Source organism: Acanthochromis polyacanthus, chromosome 19 (genome assembly GCF_021347895.1).
Source record: "Acanthochromis polyacanthus isolate Apoly-LR-REF ecotype Palm Island chromosome 19, KAUST_Apoly_ChrSc, whole genome shotgun sequence".
NCBI classification, from domain to species: Eukaryota; Metazoa; Chordata; class Actinopteri; family Pomacentridae; genus Acanthochromis; species Acanthochromis polyacanthus.
In genome coordinates this window covers 28,965,145-28,992,678 of record NC_067131.1, presented here as the reverse complement: position 1 = coordinate 28,992,678, position 27,534 = coordinate 28,965,145, and the positions used below count along the sequence as shown (strand labels likewise).

The window sequence follows — 27,534 nt, the reverse complement described above, 5'->3', positions numbered from 1 at the left end:
TTGTTCTTGATCTTAGAGTTTAGTTATGGTGTCACAGAACTAGTTCCTTAGACGCTGTCAACTATGTTGGAAATAAAATGCGTTCTTTTAGTTGTTTTACATTTTCCGACGATCTCTCCGTAGAATCATTGATAGTATTTAATTGGATTGACAGACTTGACGTTGGAGAGGATGAAGTTTGAAGCAAGGTTCGCTAAATGAAACGTCGGGAACCTCGATGAATTCAGCTGGTGATGTAGAAAATATGTAAATATTTAGTAAAACTCAGTCCTAATTAGGTGCCCAGTCTGATTACATCAAAGGTACTGTAGCTAATAGAACATAGATGAGAAAAATTATCTTTCTATTTGTATTTGGGGATTCCAGCTCATCTTCTATAAATGACGGCTGGCTGGAGTCCATTAAATGCCACAGAAGTCGTTGTCATAGTGTCCCTTTACTAGCTAAACTCCCACAATACTCTCTGCCATAGTCTGAGTGACCCCTCCTCTGATCTCTACAGTATTAAACAGTAAGAGGAACTACAGCTGATCTGAAATACATCTTCATCTTCTCCCTTTTTGGTTAATAGATTTTTAATTGAGTAAATAATTAACTGTAATTCACTGATTATCAATGAATGATGAACGCTGATGAAAAACACTGGTAATGAAGTTGATAACCACCGTCATGATACATCTAAACAGGGTTTTAGGTTTTGTTGAACCAGCTAGCATGAAGAAAGTCTGGCTTTGTAGTAGAGCCCTCAGTTCACATTACCTCTCAGTATAAAGACAGATTTATCAGGATGCAACAAATATAAACAGACAAACAAAGGTGTGTGTTACATACAGATATGCTGTGTTTTCGTTGAAGTAGCTGCTACTATTGTCTTGTTTAAGCTAAACTTGCTGCTAATGTTGTCTTCTTTAGGGTGAAGTAGAACTAAATGTTGTTTTGTTCTGGCTAAAGTAGCAGCTAGCGTCTTTTTATATGCTATCATAGCAGCTAGCGGCATCTTGCTTAGGCTAACATAACTGGTAGCGTTGTCTTTTTGAGATAATGTAGCTTCTAGCATTGTTTAGGCTTAAGTAGCCACAAAAAAATTGTTTACTCTAAGCTATCTGCTAATGTGTTTTGTTTAGGCCAAAGTAGCAACTTTTGGCATTTTGGTTTGACTATAAGTGCTGCTAGCTTTTTTTTTTTTTTTTTTTTTTTTGCTTAGGCTAATATAGGAGCTAACATTATTTTATTTGGGTTAACTTAACAGCCAATGTTGTCTTGTTTAGGCTATGTAGCTTCTACTATTATTTTGTTTTAGTTAAGGTTAGGGGTTCATGCCTAACATTGTAGTGTTTAGACTAAAGAAGTGCTTATGTTGTCGTGTTTAGGCAGCAGTAGCTTATTTTGTTTTAGCTAAAGTTGGAGGATAGTGGCTAAAGTTTTCTTGTTCGGGCTAAAGAATCTGCTAATGTTGTTGTGCCTAGGCAAACATAGCTAAATTTATGTTGTTTAGGCTAATGTGGCGTCTGTGATTATGTTTAGGCTAAAGTAGCTGCTAACATTGTCTTGTTTCTGTTGAAGTAACTTCAAACGTTTTCTTTTAGGCTAAAGTAGCTAGTAGGAGCTAACATTATCATGGTAGGGTTATAATAGCTAATGTATTGTTTAGGTTAAGTGGCTTCTGTTGTTTTGTTTAGGTTAATGTGGAAGCTTGTTAGCTCCTACTGATTTCTTTTTTGTTTTGGTTGAAGCAGAATGTATTGGTTAATTTTTATTATTTGGGCTAAAGAAGCTGCTAACTTTATTCTGTTTATGCTAAATTTAACTTGTTTAGGTTAACAAAACGGTTATGTTCACTGGTTTGGGATAAATACCTTCTAACATTATTTAGTTTTGTTAAAGTAGAAGCTTAGTGGCTAACATTACTTTGGCTAAAGAGGCTCCTTATTCTGATGTGTTGTGCTAACTTTTCTTATCAGCTAATTTAAGTGGTATATATGGTTATTTAAGGTCAGTAGTTTCATACAAAAGTTGACAATCATGACAGAGACATCTTTGGTCATCTTTGGTTTGACCCAGTGAGACGCCTTCACCTCCAAACCAACCAGTTTACATAAATGCTGCAGGTGAAGCTGAGTTCTGGTCTCAGGTGTTTGTCAGTGTTTGAGCTCTGAGTCGACCTGAGGTGACATCCCGACACCGTTTGCTTTCTGCGAGTTCGTTTCATGTCGAGGCAGGCATGTCGGTGACGCCATGACTCCCAAAGGAGCGTCCAACAGCTGTAACCTAAAGGAGCTGCCATCTTTGGAAGTGTAGAGTATCTCACAAACTGCCAGAGCGGTTGGAGGGGGGGCAAACAGCCGAGGGTTCAGTCGGAGTTATTTTGAAATCCCTCTGTGCTACCAGCCGCCCTCCCTCCCTCTGAACTGCTGTCTTTTCCTGTCCTTCCTGGTGTCAGTGTTTGCAGCCTCCCTCCCTCTGTGATTGATCTGTCTTCCTCTGGCTCTCTGGAATTCCATTGAGGAACTCTTGGGATTGTTGGAATTCCAGCCGGAGTGCATGTGTGGGTTAGCAGCTGGCACCGTGGGCTCATTATCAGTCACTGAGGCTTTCTGCATGCACCGTTTCTGCAGCGCCGACAGCCCCGCAGAGCCTCCTGTCAGCATTATTTTCCATTTCCACTCCAACGAGCTGCCATGCATGCATGGCAAGGCTGGTTGCGTGCTCATATCGGGTGTGGCAGAAACTGTGAGCATTGTCTCTCTCAGCTGTCACTTCTTGAGAAGGGAGATAATTGCACACGATAGAGCGAAGCCAGTCACTCGGCTTCCTTGTTCTCGCTGGTTTCACTGGGAACAAGGAGTGTCCCAGCTCCATCTCCTGCGGCCTCCCTCTGGCATTTCACCGCATACTTGAGCTCATGTGCTGCAAATCACTGGGAATGATATGTACTGCTGCTTTTAATTAACCCACGCTGCCTACCACGGAGTGTGCAAGTTCGATACTGAGCTCAGCAAGAATAAAGGAAGGAATTGTACATCTGAGTTATGCAACATAATCTGGAGAAAGTCTGAAATGGGATATTTTTAGATTACTCACCATGTTCCCTCGTCTACACAGAAAAAAAATTAAGTAGTGCATTGAAGTGCAGCCTGGAGGTACTAGTACTTGCAGGGTTTTTTTTCTACTCTTATACTTTTTAGATGGAAATATTGTACTTCTCATGCAACCATCTTGCAGCTGTTTCAGTACCTGAACTCCAGAAATGCCACAACTCTCAAAACCAAATTCAATACTTGAAAACATAAAGAAATGCATTTAATCAAACTCTTTTCAATGTTGTATTTTGACACTGAACAGATTCTTGGCACAGATCTGGACTTGTCCATTGGCAGTACTTTCTGAAGTTGTTTTGTTTAGGCTAAAGTAACTGCTAATGCCATCTTGTTAGGCTAAATTAGCTGTTAACATTTTTTTGTTTAGGCTTTGGATAAGAGCGTCTGCTAAATGAAAGTGAAATTGCTTAAAAATTGCTAATGTTTTTTTTTTAACAAAAGTGTTAGCTAATGTTGTTTATGTTAAATTATCTGCTGCTATTGTCTTGTTTTGGCTGAAGTAGTGGCTAATGTTACTTTGTACATGCTAAAGAAGCTGCTGAAGTTGTGTTTGTAGCCTACAGAAGTGGCAAATGATGGCTTTTGAGGCTAAAATGGCACTTAATGTTCTCTTTTTCACGCTAGTATAGCTGTTGATGTCTTATTTAGACTAAAGTAGTTGCTAAAGTTTACTTCTTTTGGTTAGCTAAAGTAGCAACTGATGGAAACTTGTTCAGCTGCTAATGGTAACTAAAGTTGTGGTTAATTTTGTTGTGTAAAATTGCTGCTGATGTTTTCTTCTTTAGGGTAAAGTAGTGGCTATTGATGTTTTGATAAGGCAAAAGCAGCTGCTAATGTTATTTTTTTGGTTCATTTAGCTGCTAATGTTGTTTTGCTTAGGCCAAAATAGTTGTGAACTTCATTTTGTCTAGGCTGAAGTAGGAGCTAGCATCTTGTTAGCTATCATTGCAGCTCACATTGTCTTGCTTAGATTTAACATAGCTGCTAAAATTGTCATGTTAAGGATAAAGTAGCTTCAAATATTGCTTTGCTTAGGCTAAAGTTCCTTCAAATATTATTTTGTTTGTGATAAAGTAGCTACTTACATATTGTTTTGGCTGCCAATTTATTTTGTTTAGGCTAATGTAGCAATTTTTGCTATTTTGATTTAGCTTAAAAGATGATGAATTCATGTTGTTAGGCTAATATAGGCGCTACTGTTGTTTTGTTTAGGTTAACTTAACAGCCAGTGTTGTCTTGTTCAGTCTAACAAGCTTCTACTGTTATTTTTGTATTAGTTAAAGTTAGAGGTTAGTGGCTGATATTGTAGTGTTACCACTAAAGAAGCGGCTTATGTTGTTGTGTTTAGGCAACAGTAGCTTCTAATGTTATTTTGTTTTAGTTAAAGTTGGGGGTTTGTGGCTAACAATGTATTGTTAAGGCCAAAGAATCGCACATGTCGTTTGTTTTGGTTATATTTGGGAGCTTAGTGGGTAATGTCGAAATACATAAAGAAGCTGCTAATGTTGGTGCGTTTAGGCTAACATAGCTAAAGTTATGTTGTTAAGGGTAATGGAGCATCTAATGTTATTATGTTTAGGCTAAAGTAGCTGCACACATTATCTTGTTTTAATTAAAGTAGGTTCTAATATAATTTGCTTCGTCTAAAGTAGCTGTTTGCATTTTGTTGTGGTTAAATTAGCTGCAAAGGTGTTTTGTTTAGGCTAAAGTAGCAGCCTTTGCTATTTCAGTTTGGCTAAAAGTGCTGCTAACTTTATTTTGCTTAGGCTAACGTTATCTTGTAGGGTTAGCATAACGGCTAGTGTTGTCTTGTGTAGGTTAAGTGGCTTCTATTATTTTGTTTAGATTAATGTGGAAGGGTATTAGCTTGTACTGTTTTTTTGTTTTGGTTAAAGCAGGGGCACAGTGGTTAATGTTGAATTATTCAGGCTAAAGAAGATGCTAATGTTGTTGTACTTAGGCTAACCTAACTAAAGTTGTGCTGTCAAGGTTTACATATCAGCAAATGTTGCCTTGTTTAGGCTAATGTAGCATCTAATGTAGCTCATTTAGCCTCAGTGCCTCAGTCCGTTTGTGCCAGAGTCTTGTTTAAAAAAGAGCTGATGGTGAAACAGATTAATTTGATTGATTTTAACGAGGATTGTGGAATTTCAGTGGTTTTGGCACCTACGATTAAACGTCTGTCAGTGTGACACCTTTAGGAGTAAATTCAGGATCTGAACACTTCTTCTATCGCTGCTTCATATTGTGATCCAAAGCAGAACACATGCATCCTCCCAGCCTCAGATGTTACATAATCCTCGGCCCTGCGACCCTCCACCTCCTCTCGGCTTCGTTCCTGCACCTCTGTCCACTCTTTTCTTCTTGTCATCACTTGTCAGGTTCTGAACGATGTTTCCTGTAAATTCTTTATCCCATATGCGTCGTACATGCAGCATTTTGCATTCAGATCAGCCTCTTTTACTGCACTGTGCATGAAAACATGCATGCAGAGGATTGGAGAATAAATCTGAAGTCTCGTCTCATGATCTGGCTGCAGCTGTGAGGCATTTCTCAGCACTGGACTGGCAGAGAAGCAGAAAGGATGCTGTCGCCTCGCTTCGACCACACTGAGCCTCTTGTTCCGACATTGTTTGAGGTCAATCATCTGACAGACTTCCAGGTCTGGTTAATGACAGTGCCGGTCCTTCCGTTTGCCACATGTGGAACTTGTTGTTACTTCTGCTACCGAGGTTTTGTTTTCACCTCTGAAATCAGCTGCAACAAACACCGATTAGTTCGGGCTCAGCCATTATCGGAGCGTAATGCGCTCATTTAACTTTCCTTTATCACACATAAAGCACCAAATGACTAATGAATGATCTGCCCAGTGAGATGAGAAAAGCTTCCTCTTTCTAATGGATGTGTTGCTCTAAAGCCTCTCTCTTTGCAACCTTGTCAAGAAAAGCACATTTCAAATTAACTTTTTCATAATTATAATCTACATTTATTAGACACAAATTAATTAATTAAATTAGTGAAATAGAAGCCGTTAATTGAACTGAAATCGTCCGAGGCCTGTCAGCTTTCACTGTTTGTTTTTCTCTGTTTCAAGTCATTCTAACAGCAGGAACTGGAGTTTTCAGTGCGTGTTGCAGGTTAGCAGCTGTGTCTTCATATCCAGCTGTCCACAAATACTGAATTCTCTCCCTCACATTTATACGATTTTTTTCCCCGTTTCCTGAAAGAGATTCATCCTCGTCTGTGCAGCTCTGCAGGTTGACATGAACTCTGTGAACCTGAAGCTGTTTCTGTGTGTTTTCTTTGTTCCCGTCACGTTTTTACTCACCCTGGGCTCATTTTTCACTGCAGTATAAAGTCCTGCACCTCAATGGAAATGGAACAGTCATGACTAGAAAGAGAGAGAACTCAAAACTGACTCTGCTCATCATTTCTAGAAAGACGTTTCACTATGCTGAATGTATCTTCCAACAACTTGCTCCTCTGTTTACTGTTTGTAAGCCATGCTGCGTTTATTTTATTGATCCGGTAACTTTGATTTTCCTCCCTGTCTCTCTGTGGAAACATTGCCTGCAGTTCATTTGAAAACTCAGTCAGTTATGGCTTCTCAGTTGTGCCGAGGAGCTTCTAATTTTTAGTTTTTTACAGCATCTGGTGAGATCAAGGAATTTTATTTATTCAAGAAAAGCACTCAGAGAGCGTAGTACTCCACCAAGGCAGCTCAGTCGTATCATTTCTGATGACTGAAATCTTGAAAGAAATTGTGTCAGAAATCACGTCACTACAGATAATAATATATAGATAATATAGAGGTACCCACAAACAAAATGACCTTGCGCTGAGCACAGGCGTGTGTTATGCATGTGTACGTTATGTACGAATACCAGATTGCATGACCTAAATATGTAGCGGACGACGGGAATTAATGGGACTCAGAAACACCCCCACAATTTAATCAGTTGTTCCTTGTATCATTTTTGATGGATAAATCCTGATAAGTCCTCAGCAGTTGATTTGTAGTAGGATCACAGTCATGTGATCACAGGAAGCAGCTGATGTACCGTATTTTCCGCACTATAAGGCTCACTTAAAAGTCTTTTTTCAAACATCGATGGTGCGCCTTTTAACCCGGTGCGTCTTATGTGTGCACTGAGTTCCAAAATCTGACTGTCGGACCATTTCCCGCCGACATAGGGATGTAATACGTACAATACACACGCTGGCAGCGATAAACCTATTAGAGAACATTGCATAAAGCTACGTACAGTACTGATTATTGTCCGAGCTTTCACGAAAGCCGGCATCATTGCTGAGTCGACCGCCGCCTGAGCGGGACACGGCTGCCGGCAATGAGACTGACTCCGACAATGACGAGAGTGAACCCGGCATGTTTGATGTCGAAATTGCCCAGCTGTTCAATTCAGATACAGAAGACGAGGACTTTGATGGATTAGTGACAAAAGATTAATCGAAAAATAATGTGTGTATTTTTAAATGCGTATTAGAATAAAGTTCAACCAAACTCACTATTTTGCTTCTGTTTCATTGTTTTAGCATGAGCCCAATAATACGGTGCGCCTTATATATGGCTTAAATACGGAAATAAACCCCGTAATGAAGACTGCGCCTTACAATCCGATGTGCCTTATGGTGCAGAAAATACAGTAGTGTTCACTTATTGCCATGGTTACAGTGATGTCGTGCTGCTATCTTGCAATGATACACAAATATTTAACAAATCCATGGATCCAGACTATAAGCTGCATCACTACCAAAATCTAATCACTTGGTCCTTGTGTCATTTCTGACCTTCCCTGAAAATTTTATCCAAATCCGTTTTTCAGTTTTTGAGTAATATTGCAAACAGACAGACAGACAGACAGACAGATGGACAAACGTACCCCGATCGTCACGTAACTCCACCAAGGCTCCGCCTCTTTGGCATGGTAATAAAGTGATTTTGCTATAATATTAAGATTTAAAGTCTAGCTTTGTTTAATTTGCCAGATTGAACCACACGTGACACGTTCAAGGACCATCAAACAATTGAAAATATGCTTATTTTTTTGTCTTTACAGTTCTTTACTGTAATAGTGAAGCTATTTTGTCTATTTTTTAAAAAGTAACAGATTGAGAGGGTGAACTCAGTTTGGTTTTATTGCTGGACAGAGATACAGGAATTAGACTGGACTAATAAATCAGACCATTGCTGTAAAGAAAAGAAAACAAACACAAATGAAAGTTTATTAAAATATTAATATAAATCATGGCTGTTTGCTGAAACATCACTGTCAGATTTCACCTTTGCTTTCATTGTCCTGTAAGCACACAGAGCGCTAGCAAGCTAAACAAACTGACCTCATCTCATACAAATGAAGTTTGAATTTATTCATCACATTCAGAGCATGCATACAGTTTAAATATACTCTGGATTTTGCTTTTCGGCATGCAATTTAATTTCTAATCGCAATTTACCAACCTTTGTGGCCAAAATAGTTTTATTTTTTCCCATATTGATATCTATTGCTCACTCTTCATTAGCACCACCTTGTGGTCATTTTTGGAGAGATTACACTAAATTCATAACCATTCCTCGTGCATTTCCTCCTAAAATACACTTACTGAAAACTATATTTCAAACAGTTGAGCAGTCTAAAACTACTACTATTTTCCCACCTTAATGTGTGTTAGTGGACAAAATATTATAAACAGTTTTAAATGTAACTTGGTCCGTCTGCTACAACCTCACATATAAACGTACAATCAAAAATTCACATTTTGGACAGCAAAAATGGAAAATATTGAAGCTTTCTTACAGTAGACTTTATATGAGAGCTTTTGCCATTTCTAAAAAAGTGCTCAGTGAGTGTTAATGTTGCACAAAACATTTAGGCTTCACTGAATTATTGACACAATCATCCATTAATTTATTATGCTTAATTTTATCGCAAATAGTGAAAAAATAACCATTACAGCTTCTGTTTTCACTTTATTACTCAGTGATTTTTAAAGAACAAAACAGAAATTCCTTATATCCAGTGAACTTCTTATATCAACACTTCACTTGAATATTAAAAATATTAATTTACATTTAATCTAAGATTTAACACCACTTTAACAGAAAAATCTCATAGAATTCACTATGAAACTAGCTAAGCTAGCTACGTTTAGCAGAAGCTCAGCTGGTTTTTCTTGTACTTTGAGCTGATTTAGCTGCTGCCTTATTTAATTATGTAGAAAATGGCAAACTAATAATAAAGATAAATATTTATAATATAAACTTAATTCAGTTTAGTTGCTGATATGGCAGACTGTTATCATAAAACATGGCTCTGTCAGATCACAACACATGATGCACATCTGTAACCACATGTAGGACAAACTTTAAATATGTTTAACTTAGTCATCATGAGCATGATTCATTTGAGATTTTTTACAATTAATATTTTTGCAAAGCTGCAAAGTTCCTGCTCTTGATTGATGCTTTATCCAGAACAAGCATGGCTGCCATGAGACAAATGGGCCTGTTGGTGCACATTAAAAACGGCTAATTGGAGGGTTTTTGCAGATTTGGTGCAGGTGTCCTCTAAGTGTTTTCCAGCTTGAGTTGTTCTGACTGTGCTGGTTTCCAGTTTCTATTGTTGTCTGTGTAAATGCATGTAGGAGGGGCTCAAACTGACATTTTAGTGCAACAAAGCTGCTTTGGAAAGTGGAGACCAGCAAGAGGCCACCGGTGGAGGGCTGCATAGCACAGCAGTCACACCCAGCGCTGTTTGCACAAACCAGGACACACTGCAGCCACAGTGTGTGTACGATCAGCCTTTAGGAAATATTTTTAAGCGACAGATCATCTGTACCGACTTATCATTGCAGTTTCTCTTGTGACAGCAGTGTGAGAAATTCCAGTTATTCCCCCGGCGCCGCTGCTCGTCTTTTGAAGAGACACACCTTGAGTTCGGCTTTAAATAGCTGCTGTGGCATCAGAGGGCGGTGGGATTTGTGGTTACCTTAAATGTTGCTGTAAAGCATCAGCTGCTCAGAGCGTGGAACATGTTTACAGCCCACAGGGTTGAAGTTGCGACAGATCTGCACGGCTGCTGCACCTTGGCTGCTGCAAAAACTCAGATTTATTCCAATTTATCTGCTTTTATATAATTTGATTATTGACTAATTTGTTACATAAAATGCACCACTGAAGTTGAATATACAGTTATTAAAACTTGGTGCCAAGTAATGAAAATACAGTCTACGCCTCAAGCAAGTCACTATTATTGCATCCGACAACCAACATTTATCACCAATATTAACATATCTGACAGTTAATTTAATTAGTAATCGTTTCATTGTTCAGAGTGTAAATGTACGAATTCTCTAGAAAGACCTGTTAATATTTCCCAGGACATAAGACAACATATTTAGATTTATTTTTTACCCAGCTAGCAGTCAAACATTCAAAGATGTTGAGTTTACTATCATAGAAAACCACAAAAAATCGTAAATATTCGCAAGATTAATACATCAACAGTACATTTACAAATGAGATTAGCACCAGATTTAACCCCCAGATCACGAGTCAAAAAATAAGATGGCAGCTAGTGAGATCTCCTAAGCTAGCAACCTTTAACAGAGGTTTAGCTGCTTTTGTCTTCTGCTTTATGAACTGATTTGGCTGCTGCCTTGTTCAATTATGGAGAATATCAAACATTAAGTAGATCACTTCATTAAAATGGACATTTTTCATTTGCAAATTGAAAATCACAGTGAGAACAAAATTTTATCTAAGTCTAGCTAAAGCTAAAATTTGTTTGAGCTTCAGCTAAGGCTAGTTACTGGTATATCAACAGCTAACTTGCCCTTGATGGAGCTCTATGATTTCACCTGTGTAGTTAGCATCTTCAATGACTTTATTTATCTTTATCTTTATTTATTTCATTCATTAAAAACGATACAACACAGCATCTATTAAATGAATGAAAAGGAGCAGAGGGAAGCTGTAGCTTATAGTATCTGCCCCTTATCAATAACAATTTTTTCACATTTCAGTACTGTTTGGCTGCACACACAGCCCTTTTAACCGACATTTAACATGATCTAAGAAAACAATTTCCGGTTATTCACAAGTATCGTATCTCTTCAGTAACAACTCTTTCACACTTTTCTTAAAAATACAAATCGACTGAGACATTTTAATTTCAGGATTCAGATTGTTCCACAGATTGACGCCTTGGATTGAGATGCATCTTTCTTTTGGTTTTGTGCCTGACTCAGGTCTCAAAAAGACTTCCGTTCCTCTTAGTTTGTACCGACTTTCTCTTTTTTTGAATCTGTTTTGCAAATTCTCTGGCAATGTTTTTTGTGAGCTTTATACATTGTTTTGAGGAGATTGAATTCAACCAATTCATTAAATTTTAAAGATTTCAATTTGTCAAATATTGGATTTGTGTGGTCTCTGTATCCACTTCCGTTAACGACTCGAATGGCACATTTCTGTAAAAGGAAGAGCGGTTCAATATATATATATATATATATATATATTTGTGTATTTAGCATCTTCTATGACTTTATTTGTATGTTTAGCATCCTCTGTGACTTTAGCTGTGTAGTTAGCTGTCTTTTTATGACTTTAGCTGTGTAGTTAGCTGCCTCTCTATGACGTACACTGTCTCTTTACCATCCTCTTTGACTTAAGCTATGTAGTTATCATCTTCTATGACGTTAGGTGTGGCATTAGCTGTCCTTCTGTAATTTAGCTGTATAGTTAGCAGATTTTCTGGTTTTGTCAGTGTCGGTAGCTGCTTTTGTGAGTTTAGCTGCAGTTAGCCATTTCTCTATGACTTGAACTGTCTGGTTACCATCCTCTTTGATTTTAGTTATGTAGTTAGCATTTTCTATGACTAGCTGCACCATTAGCTTCTTCTATGACCCTAGTTGTGCTTCTTCTATTACTTTTGCTGTGTAGTTAGCCGTCTTTCTATAACTTTAGCTGTGTAGGTCGTCATCTCTCTATGATGTAAATGGTCTAGTTACCATCTTTCTTGACTTTAGCTATGTAGTTAGCATTTTCTATGACTTTAGCTGTGCTGTTAGCTTCTTCTGTTACTTTACCTGCGTAGTTAGCATCTTCTTTAATTTTAGCTTTGTAGTTAGCATCTTGTATGACTTTAGGTATGTAATTGACTGTCTTTCTGTGAATTAAGCTGTGTAGTTAGCACATTTCCTGGCTTTTGCAGTGTACTTAGTTGCTTTTGTGAATTTCGCGCAGTTCGCCATCTGTCTGTGACTGTAACTGTTTTCAACTGTCTGTCTATGACTTGAGCTGTGTAGTTACCGTTCTGTTTGACTCAGGTTATGTACATAGCATCTTCTATGACTTTAGCTATATTTTTTAGCTTCTTCAGAGACTTTAGTTGTGTAATTAGCTTTCCTTCTGTGATTTCAGCTATGTAGCTAGCGTATCTTATGACTTTAGCAGTGTTGTGAAATGCTGACATGAGTTTAGCTGCAGTTGGCCATCTTTCTATGACTATCTGAGGTGTTCGCCAAATTAAAAACTAATTTTGTGTAGTTGGTGTCTCTCTATGACTTTAACTGTGTAGTTTGTCACTTTATGACATTAGCTCTGAGGGTAACTTTCTAGAAGTTTACCTGCAGAGATGACACACTGATTTCTTGCTCTTTTTTTGTAATTGCAGCAAATTAATAATCTGTTTTCTCTGAAATGAGACATTTCTATCGCTCAGTATTTTTACACAGTGAAAATCCATGTATTGCTACTTTATTTTGCCTCGAAGGAGCAGTATTAGGGGTCAGTAAAGGCCCAATATTTGCTGCAGGTTCCTTCAGCAGGTTAATCTGGGCTTGAACGAACTGGGCTGAGCTGCTGCAGCCGGTCTGAAGAGGCTGGAACCAGATTTAACCTGCAGACCAGGAAACAGTCGCTGAGGTTAAGGAGGCATTAGTGCAGAACCTCCACATGGAGCGACACACCTGGACCACCAGACCTCCCCCTGTTCTTCTGCTTCTTCCTGTTGCTCTAAAAGTGCCTGTTTCATTCTGTTAGGATCTGGAGTCAATCACTGCATCCGACCGTGAGTATGGATGATGATGCTGTGGATGTAATACGTAAGATGTTGTAGTTTCTGTACCCTGGGGGTGATGGCTGCAGGACGTATTTTACATCAGATCTTCAGGGTTTCGATTGTTCATCTCGTGCAGTTCAGATACATGTAGTCAGTTCTTCAGCACAGCTCTAAATGTTGTTATAATATGAGTGACGTTTCGATAAATGGATAGAAAATTCCATCTAATCAGGTTTGCAGCTTGTTCGCTCTACTGATCCACTGATGTCTCATCCAGAGCTCTGTTAACAAGTTAAATATTCTTTCATCTGGTGGTGCTCTGCTGCTCTGAAACCGTCCTCTGGAGTCTCATCGGTCGACTCTCAGAATCAAAAATTACACAAGTTTGCACAGAGAGGCTGGTTTCAACAGTTAAACAGCAGATATTGGATGAATCATTTTTTAGCAGCAGTTTGAGGTTTCAGCTTCTCAGCTGTGAGACAATGTTCTGCTTTTCTCTGCTTAATATCAGCAACGACTGAGAGTTTTTGAGTTGTGAATGGTCGTTTTGGGAAACGTGATGATCATTTTACTGCCATAATAACAATTTACGGAAAATTTAACAATAAAAATTGACATTAATTGCAGCATTTTCAGGAAATACTTGGCTTTGCCTCGCCTTATCAAATAGGTAGTGTCTACGGATATGGACCCGTATCCGTAGCCCACAGGCTACGGGTACGGCACTTTCCATTTGCCAGACAGATACGGACCCGTACGCGAGTCTCGCAAGTCAAGAAGCTGCTAACCACTGCAAACTGTTGAAAGGTAAGCAAAGGTTAAGGTTAGGGTTAGTGTTAGGGTCAGGTTTAGGGTCCTTACCTGTCGTACCGATGCTACGGGTCCGTACTGCTAGCGTCTACCGGGAGTCACGTGACCAGATCTCGCGTATCTGATTGGCAAATGGCAAGTGCCGTATCCGTAGTCCACAGGCTACGGGTACGGGTCCGTACCTCTAGCAACAACCTATCAAATACCGTACAAACGTTGAGTTCATTAGGCATAAAATCTGTCTTTTCTCGAGCTGCAACTAACAATTACATTCATTATTCTGCAGATTCTCATCTTAATTTTCCATGAAACATTGAGGAATAGTGTCTAAATTTGTCTAAAGCTTAAAAATATTCAATTACTAACAAAAAATAAGAAAGTCTGTAAATATTCACTTTGAAGAAGATGAAATGAATAAAATAATTTGCCGTTTCAGCTTCACCTATAGTGGCAAAATTATAATGTTCTCCTTTGTGTATAAATATCAATACATTTCTTGCTTTTTTTTAAGTTTAAATAGTTATATTGTTGACTCAGTATTAAATTTGAGTCCCTTTAAATGCTACTTCACTCCATCTGTAACTACGTTTTGGGATTAACAACAAGTAATGTGTGACAAACTGAGTAATTGCATCAAATCAAATATTTTGTCTATGAAACACTGGTAAATAGTGCTTAAATCTGTCTAAAGCTTAAAGATATTCAGTTACTAAAATCTATAAATATTCACATTTGAGAAGATGAAACAAGTCAAATAATTAGTCAGTTAGGCTGTAAATATGGTAGCAAATAAACATTTCTTGCGTTTTTAAAAAGTTTAAATGGTCACATTGTTGAATTTGAGTCCGTTTAAATGCTACTTAGCTTCAACTGTAACTGCTGTTAGGGATTAACAACAAATAATCTGTGACAAATTGAATAATTGCATCAACTTAGATCACATATTTTGTGATTCTGTTCTCTCAAATGTGGACATTTGTTGCTTTTCTCTGAAAACTTGATAAAATTTGAGGTTTTGGACTGAATGTGGGTCTATTTCACCAGACAGACAAAAGGATAAAACCTGTAAAATGAAATTATAAACCAGACGTTATAGACGCTGATGGAAAACTTTGCAGAGAAGTCGATCCCAAACCAAAATGAGGGAATACACTGACATGATGAATGTTGGTGTAAAATCAACCAGGCATTGATTATTGATCTATTAACCACCACACGTTTGAAGCTTCCGGCTTCTTAAAAGCGAGAATTTGCTGCTTTTCTTGTTGTTTACGTTGGAATCAGTATTTTTAATGCACTTTTACACACTAATCGAGAAGATAATTAACTGAATAATGGAAAATAAGGACAAGTTGCAGCTCTCCTATTCACAAAAAATTCAAACGTCAACATAAATAATTATTGTTGACAGAATACCAGTCTACATGTTTTTTTATGTGCATTCTGTTCATGATTTATCCTGTTTTCAGTCTGACTGTAATGATGTTTTTCAGGTAGGAGGAAGCCGGGGCTCAGGCTCCCCCAGGAGGCGTTTGAGCAGCGACCTTCTGCACCAGTGTGAGTTTTTATTCATCTCATCCAACCTTAAATTCTGCTGCAGTTCTTCATTGATCCTGTTTTATCGGATCGCTTTAAAACCAAATCAGAACGCTGACTGTGTGAGATGAAAATGCAGCAAACAGGAGGAGAAAGTTGTGCAGATATCGTCATTTCTGAGCTCTCACTCACTCAGTCGTCCTAAAGAGGCTTTAACAGCAAACACACGTTAAAAATATTAATTACTTTTTGTCTTCCTCCTCATATTACTGATATTTGCACATTTTCAATTTGTTAAAACTGCTGCAGAATTATTTGTGTATTTTTCTCCTATTTTTGTTCACCTTAAGCTCAGAGTTATTCTTAAAAAAAAGATAAATATTCAGTGTGTTTAAATTTAATCATCTTAAGCCACACTGCTGTTTTTTTGTCATTTTATTTTTTTAGATTGTTTATAACTTTGATTGTTATTGTAGTTTTTATTTAATTAATTCTATTTTTTATCATATTATTTTATAGATAAGGCTTGGTAGGTTGTTTTTCTGGTTGAATATTTGTGTTGTTTTTATTTATTTTGTTTAAATTTTGTTATTGTATCAGGTTTTTATGTATTTATAATTATACATTTTATTTTTGTTATTTTAGTTATGTATTTATTTGTTTTTAATTTAAATAAAATTATTAATTAATTTACATTCAAATTAAATGTAACTCATTTATTTACTTTATTCATTTACTTCTATTAGTTCTAATTAATTGATAACTATAAAATTATATTATGTTTATATTGTTTTATATATTTTTAAAAGGATTTTTTTCCTATTATTTTTAATTATAAACTCATATTTTTTCGTTATTTTATATGTGTATTTATGGTTGTTTTTTAATGAATTAGTTTTATTTAAATGTAAAAGTTGGCAAGTCTTATTGCACTTATTTATTTACTTTATTAATTTACTTATTATATTAGTTTTAATTAATTGTTAACTATGGATTACATTGTTTTATGATATTGTTCTATATTTTTTAACATGCTTTTTATATTTATTTTTTAATTCTAAAGTCTGATTATTTTCATTATTTTTATATGCGTTTTATGTTTGCTTTTAATTGAATTAATTTTATTTAAATGTGAAGGATAACTTCCCTGCTTTTATTTATTCACTTTATTAATTTACTTACTTATCCTAATAGTTTTCATTAGTTATTAACTATAAAATCATATCATATCAACTTGTTTTGTATGTTTTTAAAAATATTTTAAATTTTATTTAAATGTAATTATTACATTATAAATTCTAATTTTTGCTTATTGCGTTATTAGATATTTTTAGACAATTTTAGTAATTAAATTTTGATTATTATAATAGATTTTATTTGAGCATTTAAGTTGTAAAAATTTAAATACATGTAATTTGAAAATTATGATTTTTGCTTGCAAACAATTCTGTTCCTTCACTGTTTAATTTTCTTTTCTTTTATATATTTTTATGTGATTATTTTACCAGTTTTTCTGCCTCTATTGTAATAGTGTTTATCACCTGATATTTATCAGCTCAAGATGAGCAGTTTTAGTGAATGAAGGTTTCCATCCACTCATATTTTAACTTTATCCTGAATTATCTCCAAAATATTTTCTTTAATTACTGATTTCACGGTTTAGGACACACTTTGCTCTCATAAATTCAACATAAATGCAGTCTGTTTATGAAATTCTGCTATTTTATTTTATTTTTTCACTGATTTGCAGCTTCCTTTGATATTTTAAAAGCACTGACCGGTTGTAAGTGTTTTTTAGGTAATAAAATGTGTTTGTGTGTTTCAGACCTCCCAGAGATTTGGATTCTAAAGCTTGTGTAACGATCGGAGAAAAGGTGATTTCAGCTCATTTTTCTCTCTGTTTGCTGCCGTCTTTCTACATTTCTTCGTCCCATTCATGTTTTTCCTCTCAGCTCTTGTGTAACTTTGGCTGTTTGTCCTCCTGGCTCCATGTTTCTGGTCGATCCACTCAGTTTGGCTTCATGTCGAGTCTGTTCGCTGTAAAGGACGGCCGGCTGAACATTACAGCCGGATTGAACACTTCTGATTGCGGGGAGGCTGGAATGCTCTTTATTGCCCCTCAGGCAGTAAAAATATTTATTTTAAACTCCTCAAATAAGTGGAATTTTCCACTGGCAGAGCTTCCTCCCTTTCTCTGCTCCAGTTGGCCAGAGAGTCGTAGAGAATGTTTTGTTTTTTTTCCTTCGTGAATGATGTGAAAAATGAAGGAGCTTTGAAACGGACGTGATGGATTCAGTTCTGTCTCCTTCTTGTTGTTGTCGGATCAGAACTTCGAGGTGAAGGCCGATGACCTGGAGCAGATCTGCGAGCTCGGCCGAGGAGCTTATGGGGTCGTGGACAAGATGAGGCACGTGCCCAGTGGACTGATCATGGCCGTGAAGGTGAGCCGAAAACCAGAGATGGTGCTGAAGGAAGACGCAGCTCTAACTCATTAGTTTGCTTTAAAAATAAGGCAAAGACAGTTATTTTTTCCACATCTTTTAGGTGATCCGTGGTCTTAACTGCCTGTACTTGTATTAAAACTTATCATTTCTTTGGGGATATTTGCAGCATTATGGCAACAAAAATGTAATGATGGTGCAAACGTGTAGGAGCATCAGTAGAAAAATAAAAAACAACCCAAAAAAAGAAGTTTTAGAAGTGTATGCCCACTTTATTCAACTGTTTTTATTCCGTTAGTTGATTTGATTTGTATTACTTGTTTATTTCTTCTTTTTTTTTTTTCCCTGTTAAGCACTATGAATAACGTGTAGCTTCCTCAGAGTCGCATCTTCATTGCTTCAGAAAGAACCTGCTGACGTGGTTCAACATCAGAGTAGAAATGCCTCCAGGTCACCTTCCTTTTCCAGGTTTTCCAGGCAGTTCTAACAGGGAGGAGACCCAGAACTCGCATATCTCATCTGGCCTGGCAACGCCTCGAGATCCAACAGGAGGAGGTGGAAAATGTTGCTTTGGAGATCTGGAACAACCTGCTTTACCTGAGAAAACACATGGATCAATTTAGCATAATTTAGTTTGTAGTTCAAGAGCTTCATTTCTTACTGAATCTGTTTTTTCAGTTCCAAATGTACTCTGGTTTGCAGTAAAAGCAAATAAATATAGAGTGCTAAAGTATTAGAACCACTGAGAGCATCCAAAAGCGAGTCTGAACATGAACGCCTTGAGCTTATTCTTCAAATATTCAGTGGAGGAGGAACACTTGATTAAAAGAAGAACGCTATTCTGAATTTTTGGAGGCGCTACCAGCCATGATTGGAGGAATCAAAGGTGTCTTGGTGGCCTTGGTGGTCCTGGTGGCGTGTCTCATTAGTTTCTTTCTTGAATCTTCTTCATAAGTGTCTTGGTGGCCAGTCTAACTCTTCTCATTCTTGCAGAGTCTCTCAGTTTTTTAATTTTTGAGTTTCTGAAATGCACCAAGGTGTCAACCGGTGTGAATAACTAATGTCAGACTTATGGTTGGTAAATGAAGAACGGACTCAGTGCTGCTGTCTGATGTAGAGGTGCATTGTGGGTAGCGTTCTGTCCATCACGTATGCTTCCTGTTGTCGTCTCTCAGCGGATTCGGGCCACAGTGAACACTCAGGAGCAGAAGAGGCTGCTGATGGACCTGGACATCTCCATGAGGACGGTGGACTGTTTCTACACCGTCACCTTCTACGGAGCTCTATTCAGAGAGGTAACGTCTCAGAAACGCCCATCATCGTCAGTCTGAACATTTCTGCACGTTCATGAATGAGAAATGAGTAAAAAGGCAAGTTCTGGTTGATTGAGACAAACTGGCCACAGGTTGCAGTGAAGCAAAGTTACTAAAAATGTTTCAAGGTGTGCTTCAGAAACGTTCAACCTTCTATTTTTCAGTTTAATAAACTTTATTTGTGTAAGTCAGAGAATTTCAGGAATGTATGCAGATTACAAATGAATAACATGAAGAGAGCAAAAGGATTTGAGATCAGAAGAAGTTAAAAAAAGTGGAAAATTCTATTTTATTATAATAACGTGAATAAATCATAATACCAACAAAAGCAAATATGAAATATATTTGGTGGAAAATTAATGAAAAATTTGAAGAATGATGAAAAAACTGGATTAAATCTATTTTATGAGTGAAGAAGCAAAAGCTGCTAATAATAAGAAAAATAGAAGAAAAGATTAAATCAAATTTATGGAAAAAAATGAACCAAAACAGGATAATAACAACAATAACGACGATGATTTATTGAAAGAATCCCCTGATTATTATTATTTTTATGATGATGATTATTATTATTATTATCCTGTTTTTAAAAAAGAATGTTCTCATGAATTCAATAACAAACAGGATAATAATAATAACACAACAACAACAACAACAACAACAACAATAATAATACAATCAAAGCAAGCATGAAATAAAATTGGTCAAAAAGTAAATAAAAATAATATTAAAAAGAAAAGCCAATATGAAAATAAATAGGTGTAAAATAATAATGATGGTGGTGAATAAAGATTATTATAAAATGAATAGTAGTTTATGCAAATGTGAAATAAAATTGATGTAAAAGCAATAATTAAACAAATTAATCATAGTAACAATAATAATTTATTATGTAAGTAATTTGAAAAAATTGTTAAGACAATAAAAAATACCGGTAAGAGAAAACAGACTAATTTAAAGCATGAAGAAAGCCACTGATTTAAGGAAAACAATTATTTTCATGAAACTATTCTATGAAAAAGAAGCTAAACGGATAAAAATGTAGATTTTTTAGCAGTTCAAAGCATAAATGCTGAAGCTGACTCCTGAACTAACCAGACATGTGAGCTGCCGCTAAAAAAACATTTAGACTGGCTAATAAATTGTGTTACATTAATGTCAGTATTTAGTCATAAACGGATTTCGCTTGTTTTCCATCATATCAACACAGTTTAACTTCATGCTTTTTACATTTATTTCACATCTCAGACATGAATGAATCAGTCTCAGTTTATTAGATGCACTACAGATGATAAAATAAGTTAAAAGACCAATGAACATGAAATAAAAGTAGATAAATATGATAAGAATTCTGCATCTGTGCTCTCTGATGACAAACACATCGGTGATAAAACCCTTCGGATGCAGACAGCTTCCTGCAGCAGCGACTCCATGTTCAGGATTTCCTCGTCGTGACTCAAACTCTGGGAAAATCTGCTGCTTCCTGTCTGTTTAAGATCCGACCCGCTTTGTTTTGCCATTTTTGTCCGAAACCTGCCTGTCTGTTGCCAGGGCGACGTGTGGATCTGCATGGAGCTGATGGACACGTCGCTCGACAAGTTCTACAAGCAGGTGATCGAGAAAGGCCTGACCATCCCCGAGGACATCCTTGGAAAGATCGCCGTCTCAGTGGGTTTTTCTTTACTCTCAGCCTCCGTGACGCATATCTGCTCTGAAAGTCTCGTTTGCTTATTAACGGCCTTTGTTATTGCAGATAGTAAAAGCTTTGGAGCATCTGCACAGCAATCTGCAAGTCATTCACAGAGGTAAGAGCCTAAGTGGAAAGCCATTAAACTCTCAGCGTCGATATCCACTCAGCTGCTTCTGTTCCTTCCTGCAAACTCTTTCCACATCTTACTGAAGGGGCGAAGTAGTGTTTGCTGAAATGAGCATCTTTTTCTGGTACTCTAGTAGAAAACTGAGCATGTTGGAAGCATGTTGTTGTCTCACGTGAAAGGTCGACTGTCAGGCAAAAATCAGCAGGTTTGAGCTGCAAGGCAAAGTTTTTTGTTCACCAGTCGATCAACTTTCTTTTTCTGGTCAATTAGCTAGTTTCCAAAGCAGTGTTGAGTTCTAAGATCTCCAGAAATCCTGTGCTGAGTCCAACTACTGTCGCATCTCTTTCTAAATACCTCAGGAATATTTACAATTTCGTAACGTTTTCGCCTTCCATCAGATAACATTAATAGAAAAGACAAAAAGCTGTCCATGCTTCTCATGTGTAAAATACGGTAGTTTTAAGTCTGCAAAATTTTGCTACTATGTGAGCAGATTTCCCATCATCCACAACGTCATAATTTACCAATAAACAAGTTGTAGGTTTCCCAGTGATGGAGCCCTGAAATCTGCAGAAACCCCGTCCATCCACTGTGCTCGACACACCTCAAAGAAATGTGCAGTAGCTGTGTTTCCGTAGTCTATTTTTCTGAACATTTTGAAGTCTTGCGTCAGATGGAATCAATAGAAACAGCAGAATTTGAGAAAACATCCATGTTTTCCTCGTCTGTAACGGTACGCATGATGGAAATGTTGCAAAGTTTTGCAGCTGTGTGAGGACATTCTCCATCATTCACACTTTTATAATCAATCATTAAAAGACTTGTAATTAAAGCAGTCGCTGCTGGATGTTCGAAGAGTTTGATTTGTGCACGATTTTCTTTTAACTGCCAGACACAGTAGGAAGTTCTAAAATCTCCAGAAACCCTGTGTAAAAAAAGACACACAAAAAAATCAGTAACGGTACACATGATGTAAGTTTAGTTAAGGTTGTGGCTGTGTGAGAAGATTCTTCTATCATCCACACCTTTATCATTCATGAACAAAACAGTTTTAGTCATGTTTTCCGCTGGCAAAACTCAAAACAGTGGAAAGTTCTAAAATCTCCAGCAACCCTGTGCCGTCTCCACCCACTGTCCTCGATAGTCGGATTTATTGAAATCTACAACATGTAACAAATAGTGGCAGCAGAAATGTTGACTGAACATAAACTGTAGCCGCAGAGCTCAGATTTCAAACCACATGTGGGTGAGAGAGGTGATCCTTCCTGTGTCAAACCTCAGTGACCGCTGACGAATCAAAGCAGCAGAAAGACCACGAGAGACGGAAATAAAGTCCCACAGCTGATCTTTACCAGCGACCGCTTCAGCCCACTGATCTTTTAGGAAAATACAAAACAGAATCAAAACAACGGCTATGACTGAAGCTGCTGTTTGTCTCCAGATGTGAAGCCCTCCAACGTCCTCATCAACACACAAGGTCAGGTGAAGATGTGCGACTTCGGCATCAGCGGCTACCTGGTCGACTCCGTGGCTAAAACCATGGACGCCGGCTGCAAACCCTACATGGCGGTAAGACAGATTTAACAAATTATTCCATTTATTTAGAGTTTTTATTAGTAAATTGATGGATAATAAGCCAAAACAGAAAGGGAAAAGAATCAATAATAACTTTATAAGAAGCTTCTAGACTGGGTTTGAGACTTTCAGGGATTATTTTCCGTAACAAAGCTTAATATTAGAACCACTAAGAGCGTCCAAAAGTGATTCTAAACATGAGCTCCTTGACATTTTTCTTAAAATGTTCAGTGGAGAAGGAACTCCTGATTAAAATTAGAATGCTATTCCCAAGTTTCGGAGGTGCCACTGATTGGAGGAGTCATAGCTGTCTTGGTGGCCTCTCTGATTAGTTTCTTTCTTCTATCTCCTTCAGAGGGGTCATAGGTGTCTTAGTGGCCTCCTTCACTAGTCTCTGTCTTGTATCTTCTTTAGAGGAATCATAGGTGTCTTGGTGGCCACTCTGATTAGTCTCTTTCTTCTATCGCCTTCAGATGAATCACAGGTGTCTTGGTGGCCACTCTTACTCTTCTCATTCTTGTGTAATCGGTACCAAAGCTGAATCTAATCTTTGCAATGATAAAATCAGTTATCAAAGTCAGAGCTGCTGTCCATCTATAAATGTTTCTTTCTGACATTTAACAGTAAATACTTTATATATTTTGCTTGTCAGGCTTTGATTCCACTGTGTAAAGTGTAAATACTGTAAATAATATCACCAAAATATGAGCGACGGCAGTTTTAAAATGAAACTGAAGTGATGGTGAAGAGTCTGTCAAATGTTAAGAAGTCAGCTGCACCACAAAAACTGAACTTCTACTAAACTTCAGCCATCAAATGTTTGCTTAAACTGACTAATCATGTGTTTTACGTGTGACTAATCCTCTAAATATTCCAGGTTTTGCTAAAATGAGTTTGGTTTTAATGTGACTAATCTGGTATTGAAACACTGAATGTTGTCTCTGAACTATTTAACAGATATTTTTGCTTTCAGCTTGAGTTTCCTTTAAAAATCAACTATTGATTGTGATTTATTTTTCTTTTTATAAGCATGAACAGACAAAAAACGTAGCTTTTCGATCTGCATTGCAAAGTTTTGAGACTCCGTTCAGAAGACAGATTTGTTTGGTGTGATGCGACTAATCGGCTAATTAACTCTCCAGTTGCGTGTTTTCAATCTCGTTCTTCAAGTTTACAGCCTTTTCAAGCTGCACACACCACAAAGACTGAATAGATTTACATGTTTAGTCACTCCAAAAATGTTTGATCAGATTTAGACGCTTGTTGAGTCTAATTGGCTGCAGTAGTTTAGAATTTTCCCGTGCTTTTGTGTAACGAATGATCCGTGCGGTGAGAGTTTCAGTTGGACTTTAATAACCTTCTGACTCTCTGCAGTTGTTTGTTTTATTTTGCACTCTGCTCTGTGTTTATCTGTATTTCTGAAGCTATTCTGGACAAAATGCTTCCAGTCACAGCTTCGGATCATGAGACGTTTTCAGCCTCGGTTTGTGTTCCTCAGAATAGTTTGAAGAAAATTAAAGAACAGACAGATTGAATTCAACGCTGTTATAAACCTTCACACCTGTTATTCAGTTCTTTATACAGACTTTCCTATTGGAGTTTTGTCTCCCTTTAAACCAGGCTAAAACATCCCTCCTGTTTTTACCAAAAATGACAAAATCTTGGAAGTATTTTGTCTTTTTCAGATTCTTATCATTCAATCAAGCTATTTTTATATATAGCACTTCTCATGCAGTTAATGTGCAACACAAAGTGCTTTACAACATTTAAAAACATTACAAACAAGAAAACCCATCCCTCCCGCCTTCTATACGTACACACACAACTCCAGTGTGAATAATATGCAGCGCATTAACGAGTAAGTTCTGGTTCATTCCATCTCAAATCATCAGATACGGAGTTCCGTTCTTATGGCCCAGTGCAAGTTGATTTTCGCTTTAAGCCAGAATTCCAGAGAAAACGTAAACAAAGCCGTTACGTGCATCATGATATCGATCAGTTCTTCGGAAAAGTCGTGAATACCAACGACTTTCATGCATGTATTATTTACAAGATTACATGGAGACGGCTTTCTTTTTCTTTGAAGCATCAGAAGAGTCTGACTTACGCTGGGAGTCACAATAAAGGGCAACAAGTTGGTGAATGCAGCACAATCCAAGGTGGAGTACAAACAGGGAATGTAAACAAAGCCGTGTTACAGCGCCGCGTGACGACGTATTCATCCGCTCCGCTCATCAACTAGTTCCATGTAACCAGTTCTGACGCCGTAAACCGAGGACCTCCTGTAGATAGAAGATATTCTGCTCCACCATTTATGACTGACCTGAAGGTTTTATAGCATCGTGGGTTCATATTTCAGGAACTATTACAAGTAGAGTAGATATAAAACCTCCACAGCTCCATGTGGATTCGAATAATTTGTGGTACAACTTGTCAAACCTGCTCAATGATTTATGAAAATTTGAACTTTGTTTTTTTCACTTTTGTGACCCAGTGTTTCATATTTAAAATGCTTTTTATGTTTAGTTTTATTATTGTGACATGAAGCTATACATGTTTCAGAAAATGTCACTGATTGACTTCTGCGTTAATGGATTTTCTGATTGGACTTTTCATTACAGTTTCTGTTCTTTTTTTCGTCTTTCAGTTCATTCACGCTCACATGATTATTTGATCTACTTGTCTAATATTACAGAATCTGGATCAATAACATGATGGGAAATAAGAGTGAAAATTTCAGGTTTTTATCTTTAATAGTTTCTGAGATATTGTTGTTCAAACAGCCTCAAATTTCAACCTGCTGACGATGGTTCAGCAGGCATTTCTTTTTCAATTATCCCGCAAAGTATTTAATATTCACTACCGTTCAAAAGTGCAAAAATAAATAAATCAGCTGTTTCCATCTAGATCAGTCTTTTACCACATTAACAATGTCTAGACTGGATTTCTCTTTCATTTAATGTTATCTTCACTGAAAAAAAAATGGTTTTCTTTGGAAAATATGGAAATTTCTAAGTGACCACCAACCTTTTGAATGGTGGTGTATAAAACTAAAAATTCACAGATATCATTTTAAATAATCGTAGTTTCGGATAATTAAAGTTCCAAGGAAATCAGTGGTGGTTGAAGAGAAGAATCTTGATGATTTGAGATGGTTTAACGCTGCTCCTACAGACGACAGAAATACCTGTAGTTTGAATTCTGAGGTGTTGTGTTTGTTTATTAAGGCTGTATTCAGGCTGCTGAGTGTTAATTAAGTAAATAATTTGTGTGTAAGACAATGGTATGGACATTAAACAACAGTATTTTCACTCTGGACAGCAGAACTCTTGACCAGGAGCACAAACTTTGTCCACTAAAAGCCGTTTCGTAACTGAGACGTTTTTTTTCGACACGTTTAATGAGTCGGTTATAATTTAACCAGCCGGCTGCTGATTGGCCGAGAGGCTTTTAGGGCCCGTTTAGCTGCTCGGGGAACACGGCAATCTGTTTGTACACAACGAGTGCAGGACGGCGGGAGGCTGAGCTGGTCGTCCTTGATAACCGCTGACATAATAATCATGTGACGTTGTGTCCTGCAGCCGGAGAGGATCAACCCTGAGACCAACCAGAAAGGCTACAACGTCAAGTCTGACATCTGGAGTTTAGGAATCACGATGGTAATCCGGCCTCTCTCTGCTCTTCTCACCTTTTCTGAATGTCTTCATTACTGCAGAACGCATAAAAGTATCTGAAGGGGTGAAAGCGACTAACAATGAGGTGTTAAATATTCATAAACGTCCAGCTCAGACCTGAGAGGGTTTCAGCATCAAGGATTCAGTGTTTAACCCCGACTCGTCTCTGTCTCTGACCATTAAACGGACTGCTAATGTTCTGAATCTTAATAAGGCTGATGAATGAAAAGCAGCAGTTCACATATCAGAGACTCTTTATGAATTTTAAAAATGAAGCCGAAGTGGACGAGACGGAGCGAGTAATCAGTCCGACGGAGTTTGGGCTGATTTTTGGAGAACTCCTTGAGAAGTGAAAACTTAAATGAAGTGAAGCAGCTGATGAGATTGTGTTTTAAATAAGCTGGTCTGAGGGCGTAAAACACGAAGCTCAGTAGCTGTTATCATTAATGTTGCAGGAACACTGGTGGAAATATGAATTATAATTTTTAAAAAAACAACAAAAGTTACTCAAAAAATCACAGCAAATCTGGAAACACAGATGTAAAACTAATATACCATTCAGAGCGAGTTGTTTTCAATCAGGTCTTTGTTAGCTTTTCTTCCCCAAAGACACTGACAAAAAAAGAGAACTATGAAACAAACCTTTACAACTAGAACTACTTGTACAGAAGTGTTTGGTTCGGACAAACTTTTAAACCAACAATTACTTCAACAAAAATAGTCTTTTAGGTGGAAAAGACCTTTAAAACCATAAATACTGGGACAGAAAATAGTATGTTGTGTGGAAATAACCTTTAAAATTATCAATAATTAAGCAGAAAATAGCAATAATTGTGGAATAAACCTTTAAAACTATAAACACTTTAACATGAAGTATTATGTTGGGTGGAATAGCCCTTTGAAGTTAAAAATACTTGGACAGAAAATAGTATTCTGGTCAAATAAACCTTTCAAACCTTAAGTACTTGGACAGAAACTAGTATAATGGATGGAATAAACCTTTTAAACTATAATTGCTTGAGCAGACAATACCATTATGGGTGGGGTGAACCTTCAAAACTATAAATAATTGAGCAGAAAGTATCATTAGGGGTGGAATAAGCCTCTAAAACTGTAAATACTACAACATGAAGTGTTAATTTGGGTGGAATAGACCTTTTAAAACTATAAATACTTGGACAGAAAGTAGTA

At 37.1% G+C, this 27,534-nt stretch overlaps 1 protein-coding gene across 2 annotated transcripts in view; it reads left to right on the top strand.

Moving 5' to 3' along the window:
• Positions 1-27,534, top strand: part of map2k6 (mitogen-activated protein kinase kinase 6) — a 42,984-nt gene that overhangs the window by 4,284 nt on the left and 11,166 nt on the right. For both annotated transcript variants that reach the window (XM_051939837.1, XM_051939838.1), the window contains exons 2-9: positions 15,481-15,544; positions 17,349-17,397; positions 17,851-17,964; positions 19,140-19,259; positions 20,829-20,945; positions 21,031-21,082; positions 22,536-22,663; positions 26,251-26,328. In XM_051939837.1, coding sequence (XP_051795797.1) covers positions 15,481-15,544; positions 17,349-17,397; positions 17,851-17,964; positions 19,140-19,259; positions 20,829-20,945; positions 21,031-21,082; positions 22,536-22,663; positions 26,251-26,328 — 722 coding nt within the window. The remainder of the gene's footprint in view (positions 1-15,480; positions 15,545-17,348; positions 17,398-17,850; positions 17,965-19,139; positions 19,260-20,828; positions 20,946-21,030; positions 21,083-22,535; positions 22,664-26,250; positions 26,329-27,534) is intronic.